This window comes from Gekko japonicus, unplaced genomic scaffold, assembly GCF_001447785.1.
Source record: "Gekko japonicus isolate JY-2015 unplaced genomic scaffold, Gekko_japonicus_V1.1 scaffold6, whole genome shotgun sequence".
NCBI lineage: Eukaryota > Metazoa > Chordata > Lepidosauria > Squamata > Gekkonidae > Gekko > Gekko japonicus.
The window spans coordinates 3500304-3525567 of record NW_015166417.1 but is presented as its reverse complement, the minus strand read 5'-3'; the positions used below and the strand labels follow the sequence as shown (position 1 = coordinate 3525567).

General features: G+C 45.7%; 1 protein-coding gene across 4 annotated transcripts in view; it reads left to right on the top strand.

The window, feature by feature from the left end:
• EFR3B (EFR3 homolog B) overlaps positions 1-25264 on the top strand; it is a 162797-nt gene that overhangs the window by 112829 nt on the left and 24704 nt on the right. For 3 of the 4 annotated variants that reach the window (XM_015411550.1, XM_015411549.1, XM_015411551.1), the window contains exons 5-11: positions 1148-1269; positions 7926-8075; positions 12903-13037; positions 13756-13834; positions 15073-15208; positions 16147-16308; positions 23196-23307. In XM_015411550.1, coding sequence (XP_015267036.1) covers positions 1148-1269; positions 7926-8075; positions 12903-13037; positions 13756-13834; positions 15073-15208; positions 16147-16308; positions 23196-23307 — 896 coding nt within the window. The remainder of the gene's footprint in view (positions 1-1147; positions 1270-7925; positions 8076-12902; positions 13038-13755; positions 13835-15072; positions 15209-16146; positions 16309-23195; positions 23308-25264) is intronic. The other variant, XM_015411552.1, reaches the window with a different exon arrangement.

Here is a 25264-nt window from a genome sequence, read left to right as displayed (position 1 = left end):
TCCGCGGGGCCACACCTGCATGTAACCCCCCCCCCCCAATAGCTAGCAATCCAAAACAGTCCAGTGGAGCTTGAGTGGTGGGTGTTGCCTTCTGGCACACTTCTGGTGATGTCAGAGGGTGTGGCATATGGAAACAAGTTATGCTAATAAATTGTGCTAATGAGCTCCTGCACCTCTTTTTCTACAAAATGACCCCTGAACATGGCTTCAGTGTAGGGGGAATCCTCCCCCAGTTCCTTTCTTCCAGCGTTTCAAAAGAGGCGATAGAGAAAATGAAAGCAGTCAAAGGGTTTTTGTTTAAGACGATACGGGAGTAGAGTGTGACCCCCCCCTGAGCCAGTCCATCACTCAGTGGTCAGGCACCTGCTTTTCATGCTGATGGTCCTAGGTTCAGTCCCCGGTATCTCCAGTTTAAAGAATTTTAGGCAGCCCTTGTTGAGAAAGGCCTTTCCCTATCTGAGTCCTTGAACAGCTGCTGCCAGTCAGAGTAGGCAATAGCAGTCTATATGGATCAAAGGCCTGGCTCTGTGTGGCATATTTTCTATCTCTGGCTTAAGGGTTTCCATTGCCAAGGTTGGTCTACTTGAGAGAATGGAAATGAGCCACTGCCAGTCAAAGAAGACAATATTGGGCTAGATGAATCAGTGATATGACTTGGTGTAAGGCACTGGCATATAAGCTTTGCGCAGCAATGCTCAGATCTTTGGATAATCCAGCCTTACCTCCTGGCCTGCTTCCGCCAAATCCTATCACTCTCTGCTCTGCCAGCCGCTCCCATTAGCTCTTAGTTCCCCAGCTCTGTCTCCTACTATGGCCCTGGGCTGTTCTATTAACCTTTGTAATGTATATGAGTTTCAAGTTTCTGCTTTTCTCCAGCTACTTTGGGCAGAAAGTTTTTATTTATGCAGAGTACACACAGTTCTGCATCTAGCCAGCCTGGTTTGGAAAGTGTCCATCTAAATTTGGTATTTCCAGCTCTGTCTCAAAACCATCTCTACAAACAAATGTGGAAAAACACCCCCCCCCCCCAAACTTGGTAGCTTTTATCTTTCCCAGAAAGCTCCATGAGGTAGATTGAGGCAGCATTTCTCAATTCCTCCTCTTCCATTCCTCCTTTTCCATTCTTTCTTTTTTTCCACACTTACAGTTTGTGAAGTTTGCAAACATTGAAGAGGACACCCCCTCCTATCACAGGAGCTACGACTTCTTTGTGTCCCGCTTCAGTGAAATGTGTCACTCCAGCCACGATGACTTGGACATCCGCACAAAGTGAGTACCAGGTTGATGCTGGTGAACGGGCCTCTCTGAATCCGCTTGCCAAGGGCAAAGCCCCTTCTCAGCCAGTCCCTTTGGTTCAACCCCTTTGGTGTTATATCATGCAAATCCTTCATCTCTCAGGAGGGGAGCTCACCTCTCCCTTCCCCCCAAAATGGTCAGCAAGCCCCACCACTGGCTTGTGCCCCACCCCCCCACCTTCTGGCCTTGCCTGACTTTTGAGCCCATCTGGCTTCCCTTCTGCTGGGATTGGCTCCCAGCTTCTGCCCCACAAAGCTGTCTCTAATGAGAGCCCTGCTGGATCAGACTGGTGGTCCACCTAGTCCAGCATCCTGTCTCTCACAGTGGCCAACCTTTGTTGTGCCATGGCCCTTAGGTTGCTGACATACCTTTCTCCAGGGTCTGGGGGATTATACTGGGACTGTGATGGGGGGGGGGGATGACTTGTGTCATGCTGGGCTTCGGAGCAGCCAGAAGCAACAGATGGGCATGCATTCTGTGTGTGTTCCTGCACTCTAGGCGAGCGCAGATGCCAACCTCCCGGTGGGGCCTGAAGACCTCCCAGCTGGCGTGTAGCGCCTCGGGGTGGAGCTCAGCTTTTCCACCCACTCCCTGGGCCTTGCCGGTGAAGCGCCCGCCGCGCCTCCTCCTCCTCTGCCTGGGCAGTGCTGCAGAGCCCGAGCTGACGGGGTGCCTGACGTGGAGGGAGGGAAGGCGGCGGAGGGGATGCCGGCAGCCAGCCCCATCCTGGTCCCGACTTCTTGCCTCTGGTTTGCAAGAACAGCTTCAAAAGCACTGGGAAGTGGATTAACTGACAGGGTGAGCCAGAGTTTTAATTGCTCTGTGCCAGTGACCGCTTTGGGAATGCAAAGCCGGCCGGCAGTATGTTTCGCCTCCCCATGGAGCAAGGGGGACGGCTTGCCCGCACCTTTTAACCACCCCAGGACTCTTCGAGCCTTTGTCCTCTCCCCAGAGCGACCTTTTGCTCACTTTTGCGGAGACCTGGAAGGATATTTTTTTACAGTCACTTCGTAAAAAGCAAAGTAGAAGCCTCAAAGAGGGCGGACGGTGGTTCTTCCCTGGCCGATCCCCGCAGCAGGTGCAGCGTTTTCCCACCTGTGAGCGGGAGCAACAGCCAGAGAAAGCTCCAGCTTGCAGAGGGACTGGTTTACTGCCTCGCAGAAAAAGCCGGGAGAGGCAGATGGATGTGGCAGCCATTCTGGGGTGCAACTGCATCCATAAAAGTGCCTTCAAGTTGGCGCAGGGTTCCTGCTGACATGGGATTAGGTGAGCTTCGGTAGCCCCCTTGTGCGCCAGCAATGGCTCGAGAGACTATCAAAGGGCTTGCAACCTTTTTTTTTTTTAAAAAGCGCATGGACACTTGACACTTTCCCCTCACACTGATGAGTCCCAGTGGGTACCCCGGGTCGGTGTCTCCGACCAGGGGCCCGAGGAAAGTAGCACAAGATCTCGCCTTCTGACTTTTCCCTTCAAGTGGCTTGAGGGCGCAGGCCGGGCGCAGGCCAGGCGCGGGGCGGGCTGGGCGGCGAGCGGGAGTGGGGACCGGCTGCGGCGGCTCTTCGCAGCAGGGGGGGATATCGGTGCCCCATCCAGGGCCCGGCGCTCTAGGCGAATGCCTAGTTCGCCTAGCGGGTGAGCCGGCCATACACACACATGTGACTGGCCCCTGGTTACCAGTGAGGATCTGAACCCAAGCCTCTCCAGTCCTAGCCACTACACCACACAGAATAGTGATATATTTGCACTTCCCTCCTTTGACTAGAGTTAGTGCACAGCCTGAGTCTCCTGCATGACAGCTCCCAAATTCAGGACGTCCTGTATACTCTATTTCTGACACTTGCATCCCCTAAGCAAAAATTTGTCCACATCTGGAGTTTCTGCATTTGGGGGACCCTTTGTAGTACTCTTAAGTTGATTCATGGAGTGATCTGGATTCTTTGCCTCGTGTCCCAGGATATCTTTGGCTGGACCTACACAGAGTGATTTCCTAGGGTGGCCAGAATGGGTACACCAACCTTGATGGAAGCTTACCTACCTGACTGGTTGTTCCCCTGCTGCATCAAGAGAGCGACATGGTGGAAAGTGCCGTCAAATCACAGCCAATGTCTGACAACCCCATAGGGTTTTTAAGGCGAGAGACACACACAGGTGGTTTGCCATGGCCTGTCTCTGCATAGCAGCCCTGGATTGCCTTGGTAGTCTCCCGTCCAAGTACTAACCAGGTCTGACCCTGCTCAGCTTCCGATAGCTGATGAGACTGGGCTAGCTTGGCCCATCCAGATCACAGCAAAGGAGCTATACCAGCCCTGAATTCAGACCTTAAGTTTTTTTCAATTGAAAGTTTAGCATAACTATGGAAACCCATCCTCCTTATGCGTGAGCACTGATGCGCGTCTCCCTTTCCTTGCGCGGGATGAACCCTGCCTCCCAGAAGGACTCATTATGAATAACGGGACCAAATGAATATTATTTACAGCCGTCTGAACTGTGCTCTGCTGCATTGGAAACACGCTCCCCTTCCCTCTGCAACGAAGAGTGCGCATTTGCTCCCTCGGATCTGTTTCAGTCCCCCACCCGGCTGTTCTTGGAGCGCTCTTCAGCCTGCAATTAGCCTCCCGAGGATGTATTTTAATTGCTGCCTCTCACCCCCTTGACAAAGCTGGAAGTCGGGAGAAGTTTCCCAGAGGTTGTGGGATAATGAGTTGCCAGGGTCAGGGTGAGGGTGGGGGGTTGGCATGTGTCGCAGCAGGGGCCATTGAGGCATGCACGGAATTGACAATTAACTGTGCTGCTCTCCTTATTTTATATTAGTTTGCTTCTGTCTTCAATTCTGGTGTTTGGGAATTATTCAGCTGCTTTTTATAAGGCTAGAAATGTCGTCCCAATTAAATTTGATTTGGATGTGGGTTCCAGGTGGGCAGAAGGAAGCACTTCTTCACAGTTAGCTTGTTGAATCCACAACACCGTGATGCTGCTAGCTTAAATGGCTTTAAAGGGGGACAGGACTAGAGATGTAAAATTTCCGGAAATTTTGAAGCTCGGGAAAAAACCCGTTTCCCCCCCAGTTTTTTTCAAGAAAAAAAATGAAATTTTCGGAAAAATTGAAAACAATGCTACATTAGCACTTCTTTTGTCTTTTCTAGATTGAAAGTCATTCTGTTACTTTAGGAACATAAAATATGACTATGGACATTTTTACTTGGCATGAAATTATCACAACTAGCATATTAAAAATATAGTGTATCCAAACAGTTATTACAAACAGAATACCCGCCCACATGCAAAAACAAAACTGAAACCTTTTTCTTTTCTCGTGACAACAGCACCTCCTAAAGGAAGAAATGCATCTTGTTCTTGCATTGGAGAGTTCAGTTTGTAACCTAGGACTTGCTTGTCCTCAGTGCACAGAAATTAGATCAATCTGATACCATATATATATATATTAGAAATGATTTCAAAAATATTTGAACACCTTGTCTTAAAATATTTTATTCATCATGTGAAAATAAAACGTTCCATAATCAATTTTTTTTCTTTTCTTTTTCCAATTTTTCCAATTTTTCGGAAAAAAACAAAAAAGGCTTCAGGAAAAAAACGTTTTTTTCCCGAATTTTTCTGGGTTTTTTCCGAGCCTTCACATCTTTAGACAGGACAAATTCATGGAGGAGAGGCCTGTTGAGACCAAGATAGCTGAATGGCCAGACTCAGTATACCATGTGCTTGGAATATACAATTTAAGGAAAACCTGTTATTTTTATAGAGAAGAGCAAGAATCCAGTAGCACCTTAAAGATTAACAAAATTTGTAGCAGAGCATGAGCTTTCGTGAGTCACTGCTCGTCTCTTCAGGTATCTGAAGAAGTGAGCAGTCACTCACAAAAGCTCCTCCCCTGCCACAAGGTGCTACTGGACTCTTGCTCTTTTCTACCACTACAGACAGACTAATACGACTACCCATCTTGTTATTTTTGTGTCCTCGTCTTGAGCTCCCCAGAAACTTCCAGCAGGCCACTGCTGGCAACAGCATGCCAGATGAGATGGACCATGGGTCGGATCCAGCAGAATTCCTGTTATGTTCTTAAGGATCTCAAAGCCATCAAAAGGATCTCAAAGCCATAAAAAAAGAAAGCTCTTCTGCTAATATCATATTCATTAATGGACTATTTTTTTTTAAAAAATGGAAGGGTGCTCTTGAATTTTCAGGGAAAGCAGAAATAAGTATTTCTTCACTCTGTGAATAATTATCTTGTGGAATTAATTGCTACCAGACATAGTGATGGGATGGCCATTTGTTTAGATGGCTTTGGAAGGGGGATTCAATAAATTCACAGAGGACAGGTCCATCCAGGGATAATAGTCTAGAGGTAAGTAAATATAATGTCCATGCTGAGACAGAGTGTACATCTGAATACCACTTGGTCTTAGGCAACAGTGGAGGAGGCACTATCCTCTGTTCCCTGCTATTAGACCTTCTCTGGGCTTCTGGTTAGACACTATGAAGCAGGATTCCAGAATAGATGGACCACTGGCCTAATCCAGCATGGATGCTCTTAAATTCTTACAGTTTTGGTTTGAGCACGACTTCCAGAGACAGGACTGTCCTCTGTATTATTTATATTTGTTTGATGTGTATGGTAAAATAATGCAATCAAACCTTATGGAAGCTTAAAAGCTGCTGTAAGAGTCAGGTCATATAAAACCTGTTCTCATAAGGAAGGTCTTGATCGAGTTCATGACATGTGTGCAGGGAGCCGGGCAGTGACAATGGGCTCCAAAGAGCAATGATTTGCAGCCTGGGTTACCTCAGCAGATGGCAGGTGTCATAATACCCTGATAGTGTGGTGGGTGGAGTGTTGGACTGGCCTAGATCTGAGTCCCTGGGTAACCTTGGGCCATTCACTCTCTGTCAAAACAGATGAGGCACTGGAAGATTCATGACCCTTCCCAGCATCTTTAAGCTCATTCATAGCCCTGTTTGGACTGGAGCCAACCAGGAAGAGGGTTGTACTCCTGTGTAGTTTCTTTTCTCTCCCTTTAAAGAACCCAGTTTTTATTTAAACCCTCCTGTGAGCCGCATTGATCTGAATCAGGGCCACATGACAGCCCACATTTAATAATAATTAATAATTGTTGTATGACAATGCATGTAGTATAGCCAGAAGAGCCAAAGATTGTCTGGCAGTCTTAAGTTCTAGCTCTTTAGCATTATGCACCATTAAAGTGGCGAGCTAGACTTATTTTGGGGGGGGCTGAAAGAGCTGTGACTGACCCAAGGTCACCCAGCTGGCTTCATGTGGAGGAGTGCAGAATCGAACCTGGTTCTCCAGATTAGAGTCTGTTGCCCTTAACCATTGCACTGCACTAGCCTGCATTTATTATCAAAAGATTAAAAGAACTTCTGTGGTCTTGTCCCACCTAGTTTGATCCTTACTCTAATTTACCTCACAGAATTGTTGTGAGGAAGAAAAACAATGAGGTAACTCTACGTTACAGATCCTGGGAGGAAGGGTGGGATGTGAGGAACAAACAAGTAACTTGCCCTTTCAAGACTTAAATGGGAGTGTGTGGGAGACATCAAGAACCAGACTGTTGAGGTCATTAAAGCTAGAAATTTTGCCTGGAAACTTGCTGGTAGCCAGTACAGGGTTTCAGAACAGCAGTTCTATGTTCTTTTCAGCTGGCACTAGCAAGTAATGTAGCTGCCTCCTGGATCCCTGACTTGTAATTTCCAGTCCTTTTCAAAAGTAGTTTTATGCAGAGTGAATTGTTATGGCCTTCTATCCTGGAGGTTACGGGGGTACACATTAACAGCAACTAGACCCACATTTCCCGGGGCAAGATAAACATATCGGTATGACCCGCAAAATTTTAGATAACAGAAATAGGGCTGAAGTGCTGTATTTCTTTCTCCTACAAAAACACAAATTCTGCTTTGTAAGATCCATTTTTCTAAGTGTATTTTGGAGGACAGCCTGCCTTCCATTATTGCATGCTTTGGTCCTCAAAGGGCTTGTAATCAATGTAATTAAAGGGACAGCAGACTAAAGTAAATTAAAAGCAGCTCCAAACAGCATTGAACAGAAAGGAATATTTAAACAGTTAGGAAGCCTATTTCTTTCCCATTTCTTTCATTCCCCCAAATTTTCCCCTTTCTTCCTCCTCTAAAGCAAGGGTTTGGAAACTGTCAGAATGTCATTAGTTCCTGCCTCCTCCACAAGACAGGGATTTTATTTCTCTCTTTTATATATTAATTTCCAGAATTTATATCCTGTTGTTCTGCCCTTACAAGAGCCGCCAAGGCTGCTGACGATTTAAAACACCTGTGATAAAATTGCATTACGAAACCATTAAAGTCAACATCCCTCCCAAATATACATCATTTAAATAATTTTTTAAAAAAAAGAGAGTTAAAAATACAAAACATAAAAATGTGGGTTAGGAAGAAAGGGATCACTGAGGGAATGCCAAACAAAACAAAGAAGTTTTCACCTGCTGGCATATTTCACTCGGAAACAACCTCTTAGGTCCTAAATTTGATCTTCCCCAGATATACATATTGGCTGTTTTGGTTTCGTTGGTAAGGCTCCTTTTAGTATTGAAATGCAGCTTTTCTTCCTTCCACTTTCCAAGGATCCGGATGTCTGGCATAAAAGGTCTGCAGGGAGTAGTCCGAAAGACAGTCAACGACGAACTGCAGGCCAACATCTGGGACCCTCAACACATGGACAAGATTGTGCCTTCGCTGCTCTATAATCTGCAGCACACAGAAGAAGCGGAAAGGTGAGACATGCCTCCTTGGATCTGTGATGCTTTTATCCAGGGATTCCTATAGTGAGACAGATGGCAATGGATCTCCCAGACCACCCCTTCTAAATAGTGGTGCTACCAGATATAAATCAGCTAAATGCTCTTGAGAATCCAGGCTGACTTGCCCATCAAAGAGGCTGCCTGCGGACCTGACCTGGATAGCCCAGGCAAGCCCGATCTCGTCAGATCTTGGAAGCTAAGCAGGGCCAACCCTGGCAAGTATTTGGATGGGAGACCTGCAAAGATTACCAGGTTTGGGAGGCGGAGGTAAGCCTTCAAGCAACTTCTTTGAATGTCCTCCATGCCCCAGTAGGAGTCACCAGAGGCTGTCATGATTTCCGGGCATGGGCGCGTGCATGCACACACACACATACCAAAGAGACTGCCTACTGTGTCTCTGTATGATTCACAGCTCTAGCCTTGCTGCCTTCCAGTGAGGAAGATGAGTGGTTCATGCAGAAAGTCATGAAGTGGGTTCTTTTTTAAAAAAAATCTATTTATTGCTTTTTTGACAAACAAACACACAATGGTACATATAAATATTAAGCACATTGTAACATTCAAGTCTGGATTGATAGCTTAATTATAGATTCTCCAATCAAAATTAAGATTACTTACGGTACTTATACATTTAATGCCATTTCCTATTCTCCTTTTCCAATCCAATATCTTAGAACACGTATTACAAGGTTCTATAAATTACTTTAACAACAAAGTTTATAGTAGATTTAGTTTACAATTCATATAGTATCAATAATGTTAGTACCAAACAGGCTTCGTTTTGATAAAACCATTCTATTTCTTTAAGTAATTTCTTATTCCCTATTTGAACTGCTTTAAGAAATAACCATTTAAATTCATTCTGTTTCTAACCATCCACACCAGCAACTAAGATTTTATATCAACATTTTACTTTCCATATTTTTTGATAGGTGGAACTTAACTGGAAATTTACTATTATACAATTTTACTAATACTTTACTGATATACCTTTCAAACATTTTCACCTTCTCTTGAACCATCCATATATGTTTAGGAGACCATATCTTTGAATTTTACACAATTAACTTACATAATTAACATTTCATTTCTTCTTATTGGTTCAAATTCATTTTGTATTCTAAGAATAAAAAGTCTATACTACCTCTTGATCACCCATTTATAACAACATTTAAGTATCTCTTATATTTCCATTTAGTTTGTCTTTTAAACATTTTGTTAGTTCTACTGATTAGAAAGAAACCTACTTCTGACCCTACTCTAATATACTATTTTTTCCCATCAATCCAACAGTAAAGAGGAAACAAAGTTCAAGAAATATCTACCTAAAACAAAAATAAAAAACCCTAATATTTCTACTATAATTAACCTACACAATTCCTTATACCCTCCTCCTCTACTGTGCTGACAAATACCCACTTAAAATATATGATACAACCAAGATCCATTCACATACTTAAATCTATCCCTACTCATCATGTAAAGGAAGAAAAACTTAAGTGGATTAATAAAACAGCAATAAATTAAACCACCAAAATAAACTGCCAATTAGTTGCACTTGTACAATTTCCTATCTTTTGTTCCCATTAACAAGGTCTATTTTTTTAAACCGTTTATACCCAAAACATAAAAAACATACTACACCCAACATAATTTTAGTCTTCCCCCACCCCTCTTCCTAGCATTTCCTTTTCCCTTTCAACTTCACTCAAATGTCTTGCATCTTTATATTCACGAAGTTCCAATTCAAAGTCACTTCCTCCATTTTTCACAGGGTCAGTCATTATTATTTTTCCACTTTAAATTTCTTTACCAAAACCTGTCTTCCCCCTTTCCTTTCCCCCTTCATGTTCTTATTCACATATAGCTTTTTTGTTACTTCCTTCCCCAAAACACGGCTTGTTTTTCCTTTTAAACAACATCTCTTGTGTGTATCTGTATTTTGGTTCTCTTTTTCCACTGAATTCAAGTTGCTATTTTGTGATTCTCTCGTCTTCTCCCAAGTACCACTTTGTTCTTCTGTAAATCCTTGGCCTTGCTGAGGTTGATTTTCATTTATACTTTCATCTTGATTTATACTTTGATAGTCTTTCAACAGATTGTTACAAGCAATTTTGACTGCTTGCTTAATTTCTCGCCTCAAAAAGTTTGAAAATTGTTCCCAAATTAGATCTCCAATTGGAGTGTCTAGATCCAACTCCTCTTCTTCTATTCCCACCTCCATTTCTCAACAGTCTCTCAGCTTTCCAAACTCTCAGTTCTCACAAGGCATTTTAATTTGTTGCATTTCAATCACTCTTCATTATTCGTTTCTGACAAACACCAGCAGTTCAAACAAAAGGAGACTTTTTTCTTACCCCCTCCATTTTAGCCGAATTCTGCTCCCGACCACTTCCCGGCCGCTTTTCTTAAAGTTGGAGCTCCACTGGTTGGGGTATTTAGTCTAACACCAAACGCCTTTCTCGTAATCCTACGTGCACTGATCTTTTCTTACGATGTACTTTGTTCTTTTTGTTCTGTTTCATTTATAAATCCCACCAAAGTTTAAAAAAATGGATGGTCGCAGCTTGGTAGAACATGGTGTCCATGTTCTATCCATAGAACGCTCCTGCTTCAGGGCAGTAGCGGACACTCCCCCATTTGCCAATTTGGGAGGGGCCGTCACAGAGCCCTCTGCAACTAGCCCTCTCTCCGGGAGGACTAGCGAAGCCCACCCAGCAGCCAGGAGGGCTCCAAAAGGAGCACAAAAGGATCAGGCATCTTGGAGCCGCCGAGAAACCGCCTGTCGCTACACCGTACCAACCCATGAAGTGGGTTCTTAAGAGAGGAATTTTGAGGCTGGAAGAATGAAGTGACTTTTCAGTTTTAATTTTAAAAGTATGCTACATTTTGGCAAAGTTTTTTGAAGTTATATTGAGTCAGATCATTGGTCTATCAAAGTCAGTATTATCTACTCTGACTGGCAGTGGCTATCCAGGTTCTCAGGTAGATGTCTTTCATATCTATTGCCTGATCCTTTGAGTGGGAGATGCCAGGGACCATCTGCTGCATGCAAAGCAGGTGCTCTGCCACTCAGCTGCAGCCCCTCCCCATGTTCATGTCCCTCCTGCAATTTCTGCATTAGAGAATTGTGGCATGTAACGTCAAGGCAATATCAAATTGACAATTTCACAGGCTAAATTAACATTATGGGCCAATCCAGATCTAAAATTAGGAAGAATCTTTTTTATACAAGGTTTGGACTAATAGGGGGATTTTTCTCTGGACCAATTAATAGACTATGATGATGAGTTTTTACCCGCCCCCACTTGGCAGCCCTACCAGGCCATCTTGCTGAGACTTTTGGAGGCAGAAATAGGTACCAGGGGATGTATTTTGGATTGGGTTAAAATTTTTCCTTTATGACTTGATTCAGAGGGTTGCTGTTAGAGTGCAATGTTTAATTAGTGTGGGACTTGTCCTGTGAAGATCCACAAGACTCAGTATTGTGGCCCCATGGTATTTAATCTCTATGTATGACCCAATCATTCATGGTTTGGGTGTCATGCTAATCTTCTCTGTACTATTCAAATTTTAGTATACATGATATAAGTAGCTTTATATCATCAGGCATATGGTCATTGGAATTGCTCCTCTCATTTGGACTGTCAATTTTGGGCAAAACTGGAGCCTTCTTGTCTTGGCATTGCTCTTTAAATGAAATGCGAATTATGGTGCATAATATCACAACAATATCAATTCGATCCATTTCACATTCTAAATTAACATTATGGGCCAATCCCAGTCTAAAAATTAGGAAGAAATCTTTTATATCAAAGGCTTGGACAAAAAGAGGAATGTTTACTTTTTCCCAAATAATAGACTGTGATGATGAGTTTTTGTTATTTTCTCAGCTGAGGCCTAGTTATGACCTGTCAAACTCTGTTGAATGGCAATATCTACAACAGCAACATCTGTTGTTATCTAAATATGGTGCTGCAGCACTCATTGGTTCAGAATCTCCCTTACTCTTGGAGACGCTCATTGAATCAGTGCAGAAAATGAAACCTGCAATATTTGTTCATAAATATTTGATGTCAATTAATAAATATGATATGCAGAGCTTTGGAAATGAATGGAATAAGAAGCTAGATGGCCCTGTTTTGCCAAAGAAATGGGATATGGCCCAAAAATGTATACTTTTTGTTTCTGTGGACCTCAAGCAAAAAAGAATATATTTTTAAGATATACTGGACACCACTGAGCATTTATAGTAAAGACCCACGTGTTGAATTTTTAGTGTTGAAACGTATAAGATGCATCCTTTAAACATATGCTTTGGATCTGACCAATTATTCAGTCTTTTGGGGAGGAAGTAATTAATCACATCAATTTTGTATCAAAATATTAATTGATCTTTGGGGATGCTTATGTACTTTAAACTATCTGTTTTGTCTCCTGGAGGCTAATTGATGGTCAACAGAAATGGACCTTCCATGCCCTTACTTTTGCTAAAAGACTGACATTGCCACACTGGAGAGATAAATGCCCCGTAATCCAGTGGGATGAGGACTTTACAGCCTTATCAACATTTGAACGTATGGCATATAGACACCAATTGTGCACTGACATATTTTTAGATATTTGGAAACATTTAGGATTATTTGACTGTAGACTGGCACCATTGTTGCTATAGTCTGCTGTATTTTTTAAAAAGTTCTTTTCTGTTTGGGGGTTGCAATTAATTTTTTTTTTTAAATGCATCACTTGGCCCCAAGTATGCAATGCAGTCACTACTACTTCTCCTCCTTTCTTGTTTAGCCGCTCTCCATCTCCTTTGCAAACGACCGAGAAGGAGAAAGAGAGTCCTGCAGAACTGTCTGAGCGTTGCCTGCGTGAGCTGTTGGGCCGGGCGGCGTACGGCAACATCAAAAATGCAATCAAACCCGTCATGATGTAAGTCATTTATTGCATTTTGTCAAGATTTTAATGTGTGTTGTGCCACTTCCCAGACACATAAGAACATAAGAGACGCCAATGTTGGATCAGGCCAAAGGCCCATCCAGTCCAACACTCTGTGTCACACAGTGGCCAGAAATACCAGTGCCATCAGGAGGTCCAGCAGTGGGGCCAGGACATTAGAAGCCCTCCCACTGTTGACCCCCCCCCAAGCACCAAGAAGACAGAGCATCACTTGCCCCAGAGCCCCTAGCTATACCTTGTGGCAAATAGCCACTGATGGACCTCTGCCCCATATGCTTATCTAATTCCCTTTTGAAGCAGTCCATGCTTGTAGCACCCACCACTTCCTGTGGCAGTGAATTCCATGTGTTAATCACTCTTTGGGTGAAGAAGTACTTCCTTTTATCCGTTCTAACCCGACCACTCTGCAGTTTCATGGAGTGCCCACGAGTTCTTGACATGATAGACTGCCAACAATCGCTTAAATTTTACAGAATGTCTTCTTGCCCCGGACAGCTTGTGGCGTACTGGCTTTTCTGTTCGCTTTTCACATCTGGTCCTTGTGGGCCTGCCCTGGCATGTCTGATGCATTCGTGGGCTGTAGTGGAAGGGAGCACCAGCTGGCCAGATAGTAGCTGAGGATGTCCCTGCTTGTGTGTATTGACGGGGTGTATGGCATTTGTGACCCTTTTGCCCTCATCTTTCCCCCAAGCCACCTGGATAACCACTCGCTATGGGAGCCAAAGACCTTTGCTGTCCGCTGCTTCAAGATCATCATGTACTCGATCCAGGTGAGACAGGCTAGCATAGCAAGGGGACATCTTGTTTCAATCCTGCACCATAAGGAAATGAGGTCTGTATTGCAGGACCAGCATCACCCACCCAGCCAACAAAGTAGCAAGAGCTTAAACAGAGGGGCTTCTAGGGCTCCCACTTTGATCCTGGGCAAGTTGCTTTAGGAGCCCAATGCAGCAGTGAAACTGTGTTTTGCTAATGAAAAGAATCATAACCCTAGTGTGCATAATAAGAGCAAAAAAGGTAACCCCGTACCTCAAGGAGTTTGCATGCTAAACATTGCTGCTGAAGGGAAGGAAGACAGGGGAGGATGATCAGAATAAGAGAATCATGCGGAAGGAAGAACCAGGACACTCACTGGTGCCTAATTTATCTGCTGCTCTTTAAAATCCTTTCCTTATTCTCATGAGCTCAGGATGGAGTGCATGGGTCTCTCCTCCTCTATTTTGCTCACACAACAACCCTCAGAGGTAGGTTAGGCTGGAAGACAGTGGTGTGGCTGAATGGGGAATTGAAGTTGGATCTCCCAGGTCCCAGTCCAGCAGTCAAATCATTAGACCACACTGGCTAATAATGCCAGTTCCGAGCAATCCACAGGGCTAATTGGGAGAGTCCAGGCAGAAGCGAGGCAGGTGAGAAGGCTCCCTTGCCTTCCCCGTAGACTTTTTTGAATTTCCCTCCTGGTTTGGATGCTGCTACAGAGAGGAACTTTATAAATCAAAGTAGTGCATTTGGCAAGACCCCCAAGTTTCCTTCCATATTCATGTCAGTAATTGTACTAGAGAAATACAGACCGCTCTGATCTACTTTTAGCCTGGTTTGTCAAGGCAATTCCGTTATTGTGCACAAAACCGGGGACCCTGCAAACCCTTCTCATTTTACAAATACAGGGGAGTAAAGCAACTCAGATTTCCAGCCCTTATGACTGAGGCTTGAAAAATATTAGAATAGGATTACCAATCTGTCTTAGTTTGTCCAGTTGTTAAAATCTTGGGATTTTTAGCTCCCTGGAACTCCTTTGATCATGAACCTGGGGCGGAGGTGGGTCATCAAGGGAAGTGTGTGTGTAAACCTTACCTCTCTAGGAAATAGGCAGGGATTAAGCAGGCAGACCTTCCTATTCTTCCTCTGCCCCCCACAGCCCCTGTCTTAGGTGCACTTCCTGTCCCTTCTTGCCCTCTGAATTCTACCTGCCCTTGTTGACGCTGTCCTCTCCTCTCTGCTTTGCTTTCAGCCCCAGCACTCCCACTTGGTGATCCAGCAGCTCTTGGGCCACCTGGATGCAAACAGCAAAAGCGCTGCCACCGTGCGTGCTGGGATAGTGGAGGTCCTGTCAGAGGCAGCTGTCATTGCAGCCTCTGGATCAGTCGGTAAGGAGCACAGTCCCGGCCCTGGACGGGGGAGAGTGGGACATTAAATCAGCCCAAGAGTAAGCTGAGCTCCAGAATCTCTGGCAGCAACGCAGTGGATGCTCAGCCAGAGATAGGCCACCGGTTGCTGTCTCCTGTGCCTCCGCTGGCCCACCCTGGGCCAGTCGGCCCCTGCAGTGTTGCTGGAGTCTCTGGGGTTTGCATTAGTTTGCTGCTGGCTGCCAGCAGCCCTGCAGGAAACTTCCTTGGTAAATTAAAGGGACAATTTGCCCCCAGTCCTGGGGTCTTTAGGAGGAAGTCATCCATTTATAGAATGGGACTTTTCAAATGCCAACAGCTGATCCCTGCCATACAAAGATAAACTGGAAGCCAAGACTGCTTTGGATGCCACATCAAGGAAAGCACATCAGTAAAGCAAAGAGTTGGCAATTAGACTATTCTTTGGCCCAAGGGCCAAATTACACATGGGAAATGCATGAATCTGTCTCTTGTTGTGTCCTGTCATTCGCCCAAAGAACTCCGTGTGATGAACCTGGTTCTCCTAACCTCTGTTTTAACCTCTCAAAATCCCTGTGGGGCAAATTAGGGTGAGGGAGAGCGACTGGCCCGAGGTAATTCATCGAGCTTCATAGCTGAATGGGGATTTGAACCGGAGTCTCTTCATTTCCGATCTGATGCTGAAGCCATTTTATATCATCACCTCTCTTGTTTGACCTATCTGGGGAAGGGGGTGGACTTCTGGAGATCTCTTTTGGATGGGAAAGCAGCTCAGGGGGACGGAATCCTGTTGAATGTGGAAAACAGCAAAACACTGTAGCCGTCTGCCCTGTAACTTCAGGTGTTTCAGCAGGGGAGGAGCAGAGTTTAGTGGTGTTTTTAGAAAAGAGAAACCTGTACGTAACACAGACACATCTTCCAATATTCTGTGCCTCTCCCAGGACCGACAGTGCTGGAAGTCTTCAATACCCTCCTGAGGCAACTGCGCCTGAGCATCGATTATGCCCTGACAGGCAGCTACGATTGTGCCATCAGTGGTGGCACTAAGATCATCAAAGAGCATGAAGAGCGCATGTTCCAGGAAGCTGTTATCAAGACCACAGGTATGCTGGGAGAGTGGGGAATCCTGTGGTTGTTGCTGCCCCCACACCCCTAGCCTAGAGGGCAGGGCCAAGGAAAGAACTCTGCCCAGAGCTGTGGATGCTGTACCCTTTCCAGGGCTCTTTTGCATATTAGGCCACACATCCCTGATGTAGCCAATCCTCCAAGAGCTTACAGTAGCCCCAGTAAGAAGAGCTCTGTAAGCTCTTGGAGGATTGGCTACGATAGGGGTGTTTGGCCTAATATGCAAAGGAGCTCCTACTACAAAAAGAGCCCTGGCCCCTTTCTATCCATATTGATATGGATATGCTTCTGTTGATGCCTTCTTCCCCGCAGCATTTTGTTGCTTTTGTCCCAGGAGGATGGGGACTGGATCTTTGAAGCCCCCTATTTTTGGACACTGAACTTACTGCTTTGGTTACACAGGAGAGAGTAGGTGGGTAGATGGACGTGTTATACATGTGTGTAAAAGAGTGAAGGAATGCTCCCTACAAGTGTTCACACATACACACAAACATTTGTTTGAGCCAAGACTTAACCAGGTGCTGGCCTAGAATTGCCAGGTCCTTTTGTCGCTCCGGCAGGGGGGCTTGGGGGGTGTTCCAGGGATGGGTGGCGACATCGTGTGACATCCCTGACGTGATGACATCACCCAGAAGTGATGTCATCATGTCAGGGCTGCTCTGACATTTGGGCGAAACTCTATGGGTTTTTTCACCCCGAAACCATAGAGTTTGCCCAAATACCAGAGCATTCACATGCGACATCCCTGATGCAATGTCGTCACTTCCAGGTGACGTCATTGTATTGGGGATGTCGCATGGCAACGTCCCTGTTTAGGGGCAGGGGTTCTTCCACTGGCCACCTAGTCCATGGCAGGGAGAAGCCCCTGAAACCTGGGGATCCCCCACCCAGACCTGGGGGCTAGCAAGCCTATACTGGCCACAGCCGTAAGTGCTTGAAACTTGGTACAACTTTTTTGCTTTTCTAAGAAAGCTGTGTTTCTCTAGATTTCAGGGTCCCTGATATGGTGCCATGCCCCCCCCCCCAGTACATTTCCTGGTGCCTGCCAAGTGGGCTTGGCCAGATGGGGCTTTTGCCCGGCAGGGCTTCTGATTGGCAGTGGGAGATTTGGTTGGCTGTGCTGCCACCACTGCACAGGGATCTTCAGTCTGTATGACTGCAGGTCAGGTGAGGCAGCCATTTTGTGGCTGGCTTTGCCTCCTGTGGCAGCGCCCACAGGCTCAGGAAGTCTGGGGACTTCTGCTCTAGATGCTGATATTTAGGCTAGACGCCACAATCCATTACTGTGCAGAGCTAAAACAGATGCATGTAAACCTTCACAACTCCAGTGATAGTCCTTTTTTTTTTTTTTTGGAATGATCAGTATAGCCTTACCTTAAAAAAAAAAAAAAAAAGACGATCTCATAAGAGAGGCAATGTTATGAATATAATTATTTGTCTAGGGTAGGTCATGCATAAAAATAAACTTCAGAGTAAAAAAAGCTTTACAGTGGTCTCTCTAAAATATAACCAGCTCATATTCATTCTGCTTCCACCAAACTCAGCCTAGCATCCCTGCACTTGCCAGAATAGACATGTGAATGCAAGGAAGCATTAAGTGTCGCCATATTGGTTCATGCTGCCATCTTAGATTTTGCCCAATGTGTGTCTCATAGCTGCTGCAAAGAGGCTTCTTTCACAGGAAGAGAGGGCAGGATATAAACATATGCTAATTACTTTATATACAAACATCCAGGGCTTTTTTTGTAGAAAAAGCCCAGCAGGAACCCATTAGCATAACAGGCCACACCCAACAGCTGAAACGCGTTAGCATATTAGGCCACACCCTGCCACCACAGCTCATTAGCATATTAGGCCGCAGCCCTGTGTTGCCAAAAGTGTGGTCATCCAGCCACACCCACCTTTTGCTTCTGATTCTGTTTACCTTGTTTGTTGTCAAAACCCAGGGCCTTTTTTTGTAGCAGGGACTCCTTTGCATGTTAGACCACACACGCCTACTGTAGCCAATCCTAATGAGTTTCTGCTGTTGGGTGTGGCCTATTATGCTAATGAGTTCCTGCTGGGTGTGGCCAACTCGGGAGCCAGCCGGAACTCCGTTCCTGTGCGTTCCTGCCCAAAAATAGCCCTGCAAACATCCATCATTTAATTTCCATGGTTAAGAATGAGAAGTCAAACCCTCAGTTCCTCCAGTAAGCGTGCAAAGACAGGGATCATGAAAATGTTGTGAGTGATTAAAGAGAAAATTAATTTGCAATGAATGGTGATGAGAATGTGCCCTGTAATTTGTAGCGGCTGAGCATGGGAGTTCGTTCTTGGTGGGTGGCATGGAGGAGGTAGGGATGGGGAAGCAAATCCTATTGGAGTGAACAAAGCAATAGTTAAAGCGTGTCTTTTAGACTGAGACCCCCATTTTCCATTGTGGGAAATGAAATCTTGCAGAAATCTGGAGTAACTTGATGGAGTAATGAATGCGCTTGTAGCATAGTAAGTCATCACAGAGTGAGATGTTCTTTTACATGGAGCAATCAGTGAGTAAAAGTCTGGAAGCAGATATTGGGACCTTCATGTCATTCATCCAGGTTTCTTGGTTGGTCTTATTTGCATCCTCAAGGCAGAGGGAGCCAATCCAGCTGTTTGAGTGAGAGGCTGCTAGGATAGAGTCGCAAGATCTCACTCTACATAAGAAGCCCTCCTGTCTCACCTGTGGGCCCTCCCCAATCCAAAGGGATAACTGTGTGCAGCTCTCATAGAGGAGATTTCACACCCTAAAGCAGAGATGCCTAAGAAGATGGGGGAAAGTTCTGCATTCACAGTGGATTGGTCTGATTTTTTTTTTTTTTGGAATACAGATGCCGCTGGGTTTGCCTGCAAGACCCATTTTGTGCCGAAACGAAATTGAGCCGTGAAGTTACTTATGTGTCAAGGCTCTATTGACAGATAAGGTTTTGTCAGTGTAGCAACATGGTAGGAAAAACCGAACATGTTGATCCCCCCCCCCCCCCGTAAGCCATCCTCAAAAAGGAAATCTATCCAAGTTCCTAACCTGGCTGTTTAACAAAGCAGCTTAATATTGATTTTCACTTTACAGTAAAGGCAAGCTCAAGAGTCTCGTTGACTGTTCCCTAATTCCTACTGTTTAAGTTGGACTAGAATCAAGTCTCCCCAATCTTCCAGTTTGTTTCTGTGTTGGCCTACTTCATAGCACTTGTCAGAATTAGCTGGGGGGGGGGGGGGGGGTTTTGGGGTTTTGGCCTTTGGCCCACGCAGCACACCTCCACCCCCCGCCCCAGTGGCCTCATCTCCTGATAATCAGGAGAACAAGAAACTCATTTAAAACACTCAATTAACATTCACAGCAGCATTAAAATCAATCAATTTTTTAAAAGAGCCCTTCACATCAAAATACATTCCAATAGCCTCCTAAAGCCCTGAAGGGACTGATCCAAATAATGCTGCATCTTTCTGGCACATGTGGTGTTGGCGATCTGGATACACACTTTGTTTCTGCAGGGCTGATGCAGCCAGTGCTCTCCCACTGCAGACAGAAGCTCCTGGGAAGGGACCACTGTCCAGTAGGGGATCGCGTGGGTAGTGTGTAAAGAGGTCCCAGATTCTGCCCGTGGCCTCTGCAGTTAGAAGGAAGAGGTTGGTGTCCCTCTAATACCATACCACCTTTTGCAAGGCAGACAGGGAAGAGCTGTCCACCTCTGAAAGTGATTGGAGTGATCACCGTGTTCAAGCTCGGAAGATGAAGACAGGCACAACACTTTATAGCAATTCGGTCTGGCTTTCTTTCTTTTAAGGAGGGGGTGGGGTGAGGAAAAACATAGAGCAAAGACAGGAAGGGTAAATGGGCCTTCTGAAATCCCTATCAGGCTGCAAGGCCAGGATTTGAGCTGTCTCCTCCTAGGAAAAATAGACATGGTATGTGTTTCTTAATTGCTAAAATGACTGTTGAGTGTAAATATGGCACTTTTTATGGAACACGTACACTTCCTGCAGTAGCAGGGAAAGATTCAACAGTGTGGGGCTATGGACAGTTGGTCTGGTCTAAGTCTGGAATAAATGTTTTTAGGATTGCATGGGTAAGCATCTTGATTGAATGAGCATTTGGTGTGTTGCCTTATGGGCCTGTCTTGCAGATTGTGAAGGCAGCTTTGGCCCCTGCTACAGTGGAAGGATATGCCAATTCTTTTTCTACACTATGCAAGCCAGGAAGCAAGGGGGATAAATGATTTTGAAATTCAGACACATAGAGTTGGAAGGGGCTACACACACTCTCTCTCTTCCCTAGCCTTTGGAACGGGACAGACTCTCAATCCCCCCCCTTTCATTTATTTAATTGTTAAATTGCTTTCACTGTTCCCTGGCTTCCTGGGATGCAACGAGCATTCTCAGGTTGCTTTCACACATTCGAAATATAAACAATGCACTTTTAATGAACTTTGCAACTGGATTTCACGATGTGAAATGGCAAAATCCACTTGCACATGATCGCAAAAGTGCATTGAAAGCGCATTATTCAGTGTGTGTGTGAAAGTGCCAGAGTCTTCACCAGGCTATTGCACAGATGGGGGGGGGGTTGGACTTCTTTTGTTAATTTGCACAATTGGGGGGGGGGCAGGTCCCCTGAAGATATGGGCAGTTCCCTGAGGGTGCAGAAATCCTGACCTGGCCACAATCTGCCAATCAGTAGACTACTGCTAGGCATTCTATTGTGGAGTTCAGCACTGGGAGAAAAGAGGTCCTCAGTGTTGGCTGGTACAAAGCTATGCTGGAGATACAACCTTGGGGCCCCAACTGCTGGTTTCAGCATTAGCTATCCACTCTCCCAAATCCCTTGTACAATGGACCTGTATCATATGGCATCCTCCTCTGTCCCAGTGTGCTATAGCAGGAGTGTTAATGGCTGCTGTTCCTTTGGCACAGAGTCTGAGGCTGGATCCCAGTGCGCAAGCCAAGGATGCAAAGGTCTCCTGTGGTCCTGGCAAGTAAACCCCTGAGTCCAGTCCTTTGCTGTGTGCTGTGCACAGAGCTGGGTGTGTAGTGTAGTACTGGCCTCTAAATTTCTTTGAATGTTCTCAGTTCCCTCTGGATGATACTTGCATAATATTCTCTCTCCTGTTGTCATTCTTTTGGAAGGGCATGCAGTCATCCCACACTGGCTAGAGGAGTGGTCTCTAAACATGCTCAGAGAGACAGTCTTGCACTAGCACTGTAATTGAGAGTTTGGAGGGCTAAGCCCTGCCAACAGGGCTCAAGCCTGCCGGGGAGGAGAGTGGAGGTTACACTCCCAAGTATGTGGAAGCACTGTACAGTTAACATTGGTGAGGGAAAGACACTCTATGCATACTTTGTGTTCTGGGGCTGAGCAGAAGCTTCCCCTGTCTGCATCAAGGCCCCAAACAGGAATTTGACATAAACCGAGGCAAGCCCATTCTTTGTAAGTACGATTGTACGCTCCAGGCAGCCAGCAGAGGTCAGGGTAATCTCAGGAATCATTGAGTGAAACAGCTGCATAAAGCAGATGGAAATTCTCTTAAGGCAGTGATGGGGAAAATTCTATAGAAGTCTGAGCTGACAATCTTGAGTGGGGAGAAAGCTATGATTATTGGGGGGGGGGGTTGCTTTCCCAGAAAGTCTGCATGTGTTTGTCAGACTATGTGTGCAGATGCACATATGCTGTGAGGGATCCTGATCGACACCCTTTTAGAGGAAGAGACAGAGAAACAGGAGGTTCTCCTGAGCAATTGCAGCCACTTGGACCCCTTGGGGATCTGTGTTCTTTGTCTAAGCTCTCATTGGGAGCCCAGAAACACTTGCTCATTTCCAGCCATTTCAGGCTTCTGCAGGGCTGCCTCCCAGCTCCCGCATGTACAATACCAAGCAATGTTTTGGACATGTGAAGAGATAATCATAGACCAGCACTTTTAGATTGGTTCCAGCACTTTTTAAATGGATTCGGCTGTCATATTGCCTGGCCCAGCATTGAAAACTAGCTTACCCAGTCAAGTGTCCTGATTTCTTTACATTTATTGTCTGGGAGCTGAATGTGTGAACAGATGCGGTTGAAAAAGCGCTATTGATGATGTTGATACTGAGAAAGCACTGCGCTTGGGAGCGATGTTCCCTCTAAGCTGTGGAGCCCTGTGAGCAAAAATTCTACTTTGTGAGCTACTGGCATTAAAGTTGTGAGCGAGCAATTTGGCGACTGCATAAATGAGTCTGCTCTGGAGCCCTCCTTCCTGAGCGAAGACGAAAATGTGTGAGCTGGAGGCTAAAAAACTGTGAGCTAGCTCACACTAACTCAGCTTAGAAGGGAACATTGCTTGGGAGTGATGTGGAAATCCTATATGTGATCCAGCAGAGCTGCACATGTGGTTTTTCACTGCAAAATTTCCTAGAAGCTGGTATGATACTAAAGCGCCTGCCATTTCTGTCAGAGGGCAGAGATTGAGTCTGTCTGATGCAGAGACTTTTATCTGTCTCAGCCTTGGATTGATTAAAGGACTTTTATCTCCTCTCATTCATTGCCTTTTAATTGGCTGAGTGACAGTTCCGTGGGAAGAAGGCAGTTGCCCTCCAATAAATGTGTTTCCCCTTTTTAGTTGTAAGTGGTGTCGAGATTTACGGTGCTCCTTCAGACTCCTTAAGGAGCTGCTGATCATAGTAGGATGATTATGAATAGTAATGATGATTCGTATAAGGGAAATCACCTCCCTAAACTCGGTAGAGATGCTGTCTGCTGATGCGAGCGCTGCGCGTCCTGATTGGAAAGAGTGTCCCCCCCTCCCCTCTTTCATGCTGTCTCTGTGTCCCTGCCAGACTGTCTTGCATGCTCTCTTCCTGCTCTGTCTTTCCTCAGGTTCCTTTGCCAGCACCCTGCCCACCTATCAGAGGTCGGAGGTCATGCTCTTTATCATGAGCAAAGTTCCACTTCCTTCTCTGCATCACCCCCTAGACACTGGCAGAGCTGGGTGAGGACAAATATGTTTTCTTCGTCTTTCCCCCCTCTCCCCTCCAACCCTAATCTTTGACCTGTTTATCCTTCTGTTTTGTTTTTGCCCCTTCTGATTTCTTATTGAAAGGAGGAAATGTTGCTGTTGAATTCTAACACTCCCGTATTTCGAAATGCAAAAGCAGGGTGTGGAAACAGTCTCTGAACATTCCCCGGTGCTATGAGTAGGGACTTCTGGATCTGTGCTCCTTGCCCAGTTCCGTTTACAGGCAATCCCTCTGCTCCAGGGGTCCCATTATGGTCTTGGAAGTGGGTGGAGCGGCATGTGTGCATACACTTCCCCCCTAATTTTAAGTGATGGGATATCTCTGCACATACATCCCTTTGCTTGCACAGAGCTGGCCATTCCTTTGGAGTGAATGGGGAAGCCCATTTGCCTGGCGTTCTTGCACTTAGGAGGCATCACGGCATTGGTGTAACTGTGTCATCGTGAAGAAGAAAGTCCATGCAGTTCAGTACCTTGGAAGCCAATGGTGACCAATTCAAATTTGTCAAAATGACATGTAAGGTGCAGTCTTGTCTGGGTTGCAACATTACTGCAACATTACTGGCTACGGATGGGGAGCATGTTAGACAATCCCTCATTGCCCTGATGTATAAAAAATACTATTGATTCTGAGCTCTGGGGCTCATGAGTAACTTCGGACTACATTAAAGACCACCTGAAAAAAAGGCCCAGTTTGTACTGGGCTGCTCAACATCTGTCTGGGCTTTACCACTTCCTGTTCATAGAAAATGAGGGTCTCAGGGAGAAAAGTTCCATCTAATGTGCTATCCTTCTATCTAATGTGGTAGTTTTCCATAAGCAATTTTCTGTATTTGGGGGGGGGGGGGAGCATTCAGTCATTCGAGCTCCTGCCTGAAGGCAAGTGGTCTCACCTAGGTTGACTGTTTCAGTGAGAACTAGGCTACGGATGCAACATTCCCTGCTCATGCAGAAGAATAGCTATATCCACATTCAAGTGTGTGGGAAGGTGAATGCATATTGCTGTTCAAAAGGTGTACAATCAACACCAGGCTGAGGATGTGGGAGAGAAAGGGGAGAAGTTAGGGGCTAATGAACGGGTGTAATGTGTATGGGACTGGGAAGCATCCAGTGGTTTAGGTGGCACAATTCAGGCAGTGGAGGAGTAGGAAGTGCTAGCTGGACATAGAAGGGGATGCTGCTCAAGTTGAAAGAGATGGATCGAGATTCAAGGAGCCTTGTAACTGGTATATGTGCCAGTAGGGAGCTGCGGTGGCTCAAGTGGTTAAGACGCTGAACTGCAGGCTGTGGAAGGTCAGTAGTTCAGCAGTTCGAGACCCGAGTTGCCACATGACGGAGTGAGCTCCCGTCTCTAGTTCCAGCTCCTGCCAACCTAGCAGTTCGAAAGCAAGAAATTGCAAGTAGATAAATAGGTACCACGGAAACGTCTTCAGACAGCGCTGGTTCTTCAGCTTTGAAACGGAGATGAGCACCACAACCCTAGAGTCAGACTCGACTGGCTTTCGAGCAAGGGAACCTTTACCTTTTAGGGGGGGTGCGATAGAAAGGCAGGGCCAACACTGTGGATCAGCATCCTTGTGTTTCCACCAAGACCTCACAGCTCCAGAGGGGCCCATCACTGAAAATTGCCCCCCACCCATGTTGCTACTTTCTCTTACCATCACCTCCAGCTTGATTGCCCCCCTGCCCCCCCCGTGTGAGCAAATGGATCACGGCCAAGAGGGAGGGATAGGAGGGGGGGACCCTTTGAGGTCATCTTGCCAGGAGGTCCCTCAGACTAGGAGCCAGCCCTGCCAGGCAGATTGTTGGCCTTGGACTGGGGAAAGCTGGAAGAATCCCCACTCGTGTAACTTGCTGGGTGAACTTGGAGTCAGTCACCCTCTTGGTTTATCCAAGTTGTCATGATGGTAAAATGGGAGATTTCCAGGAA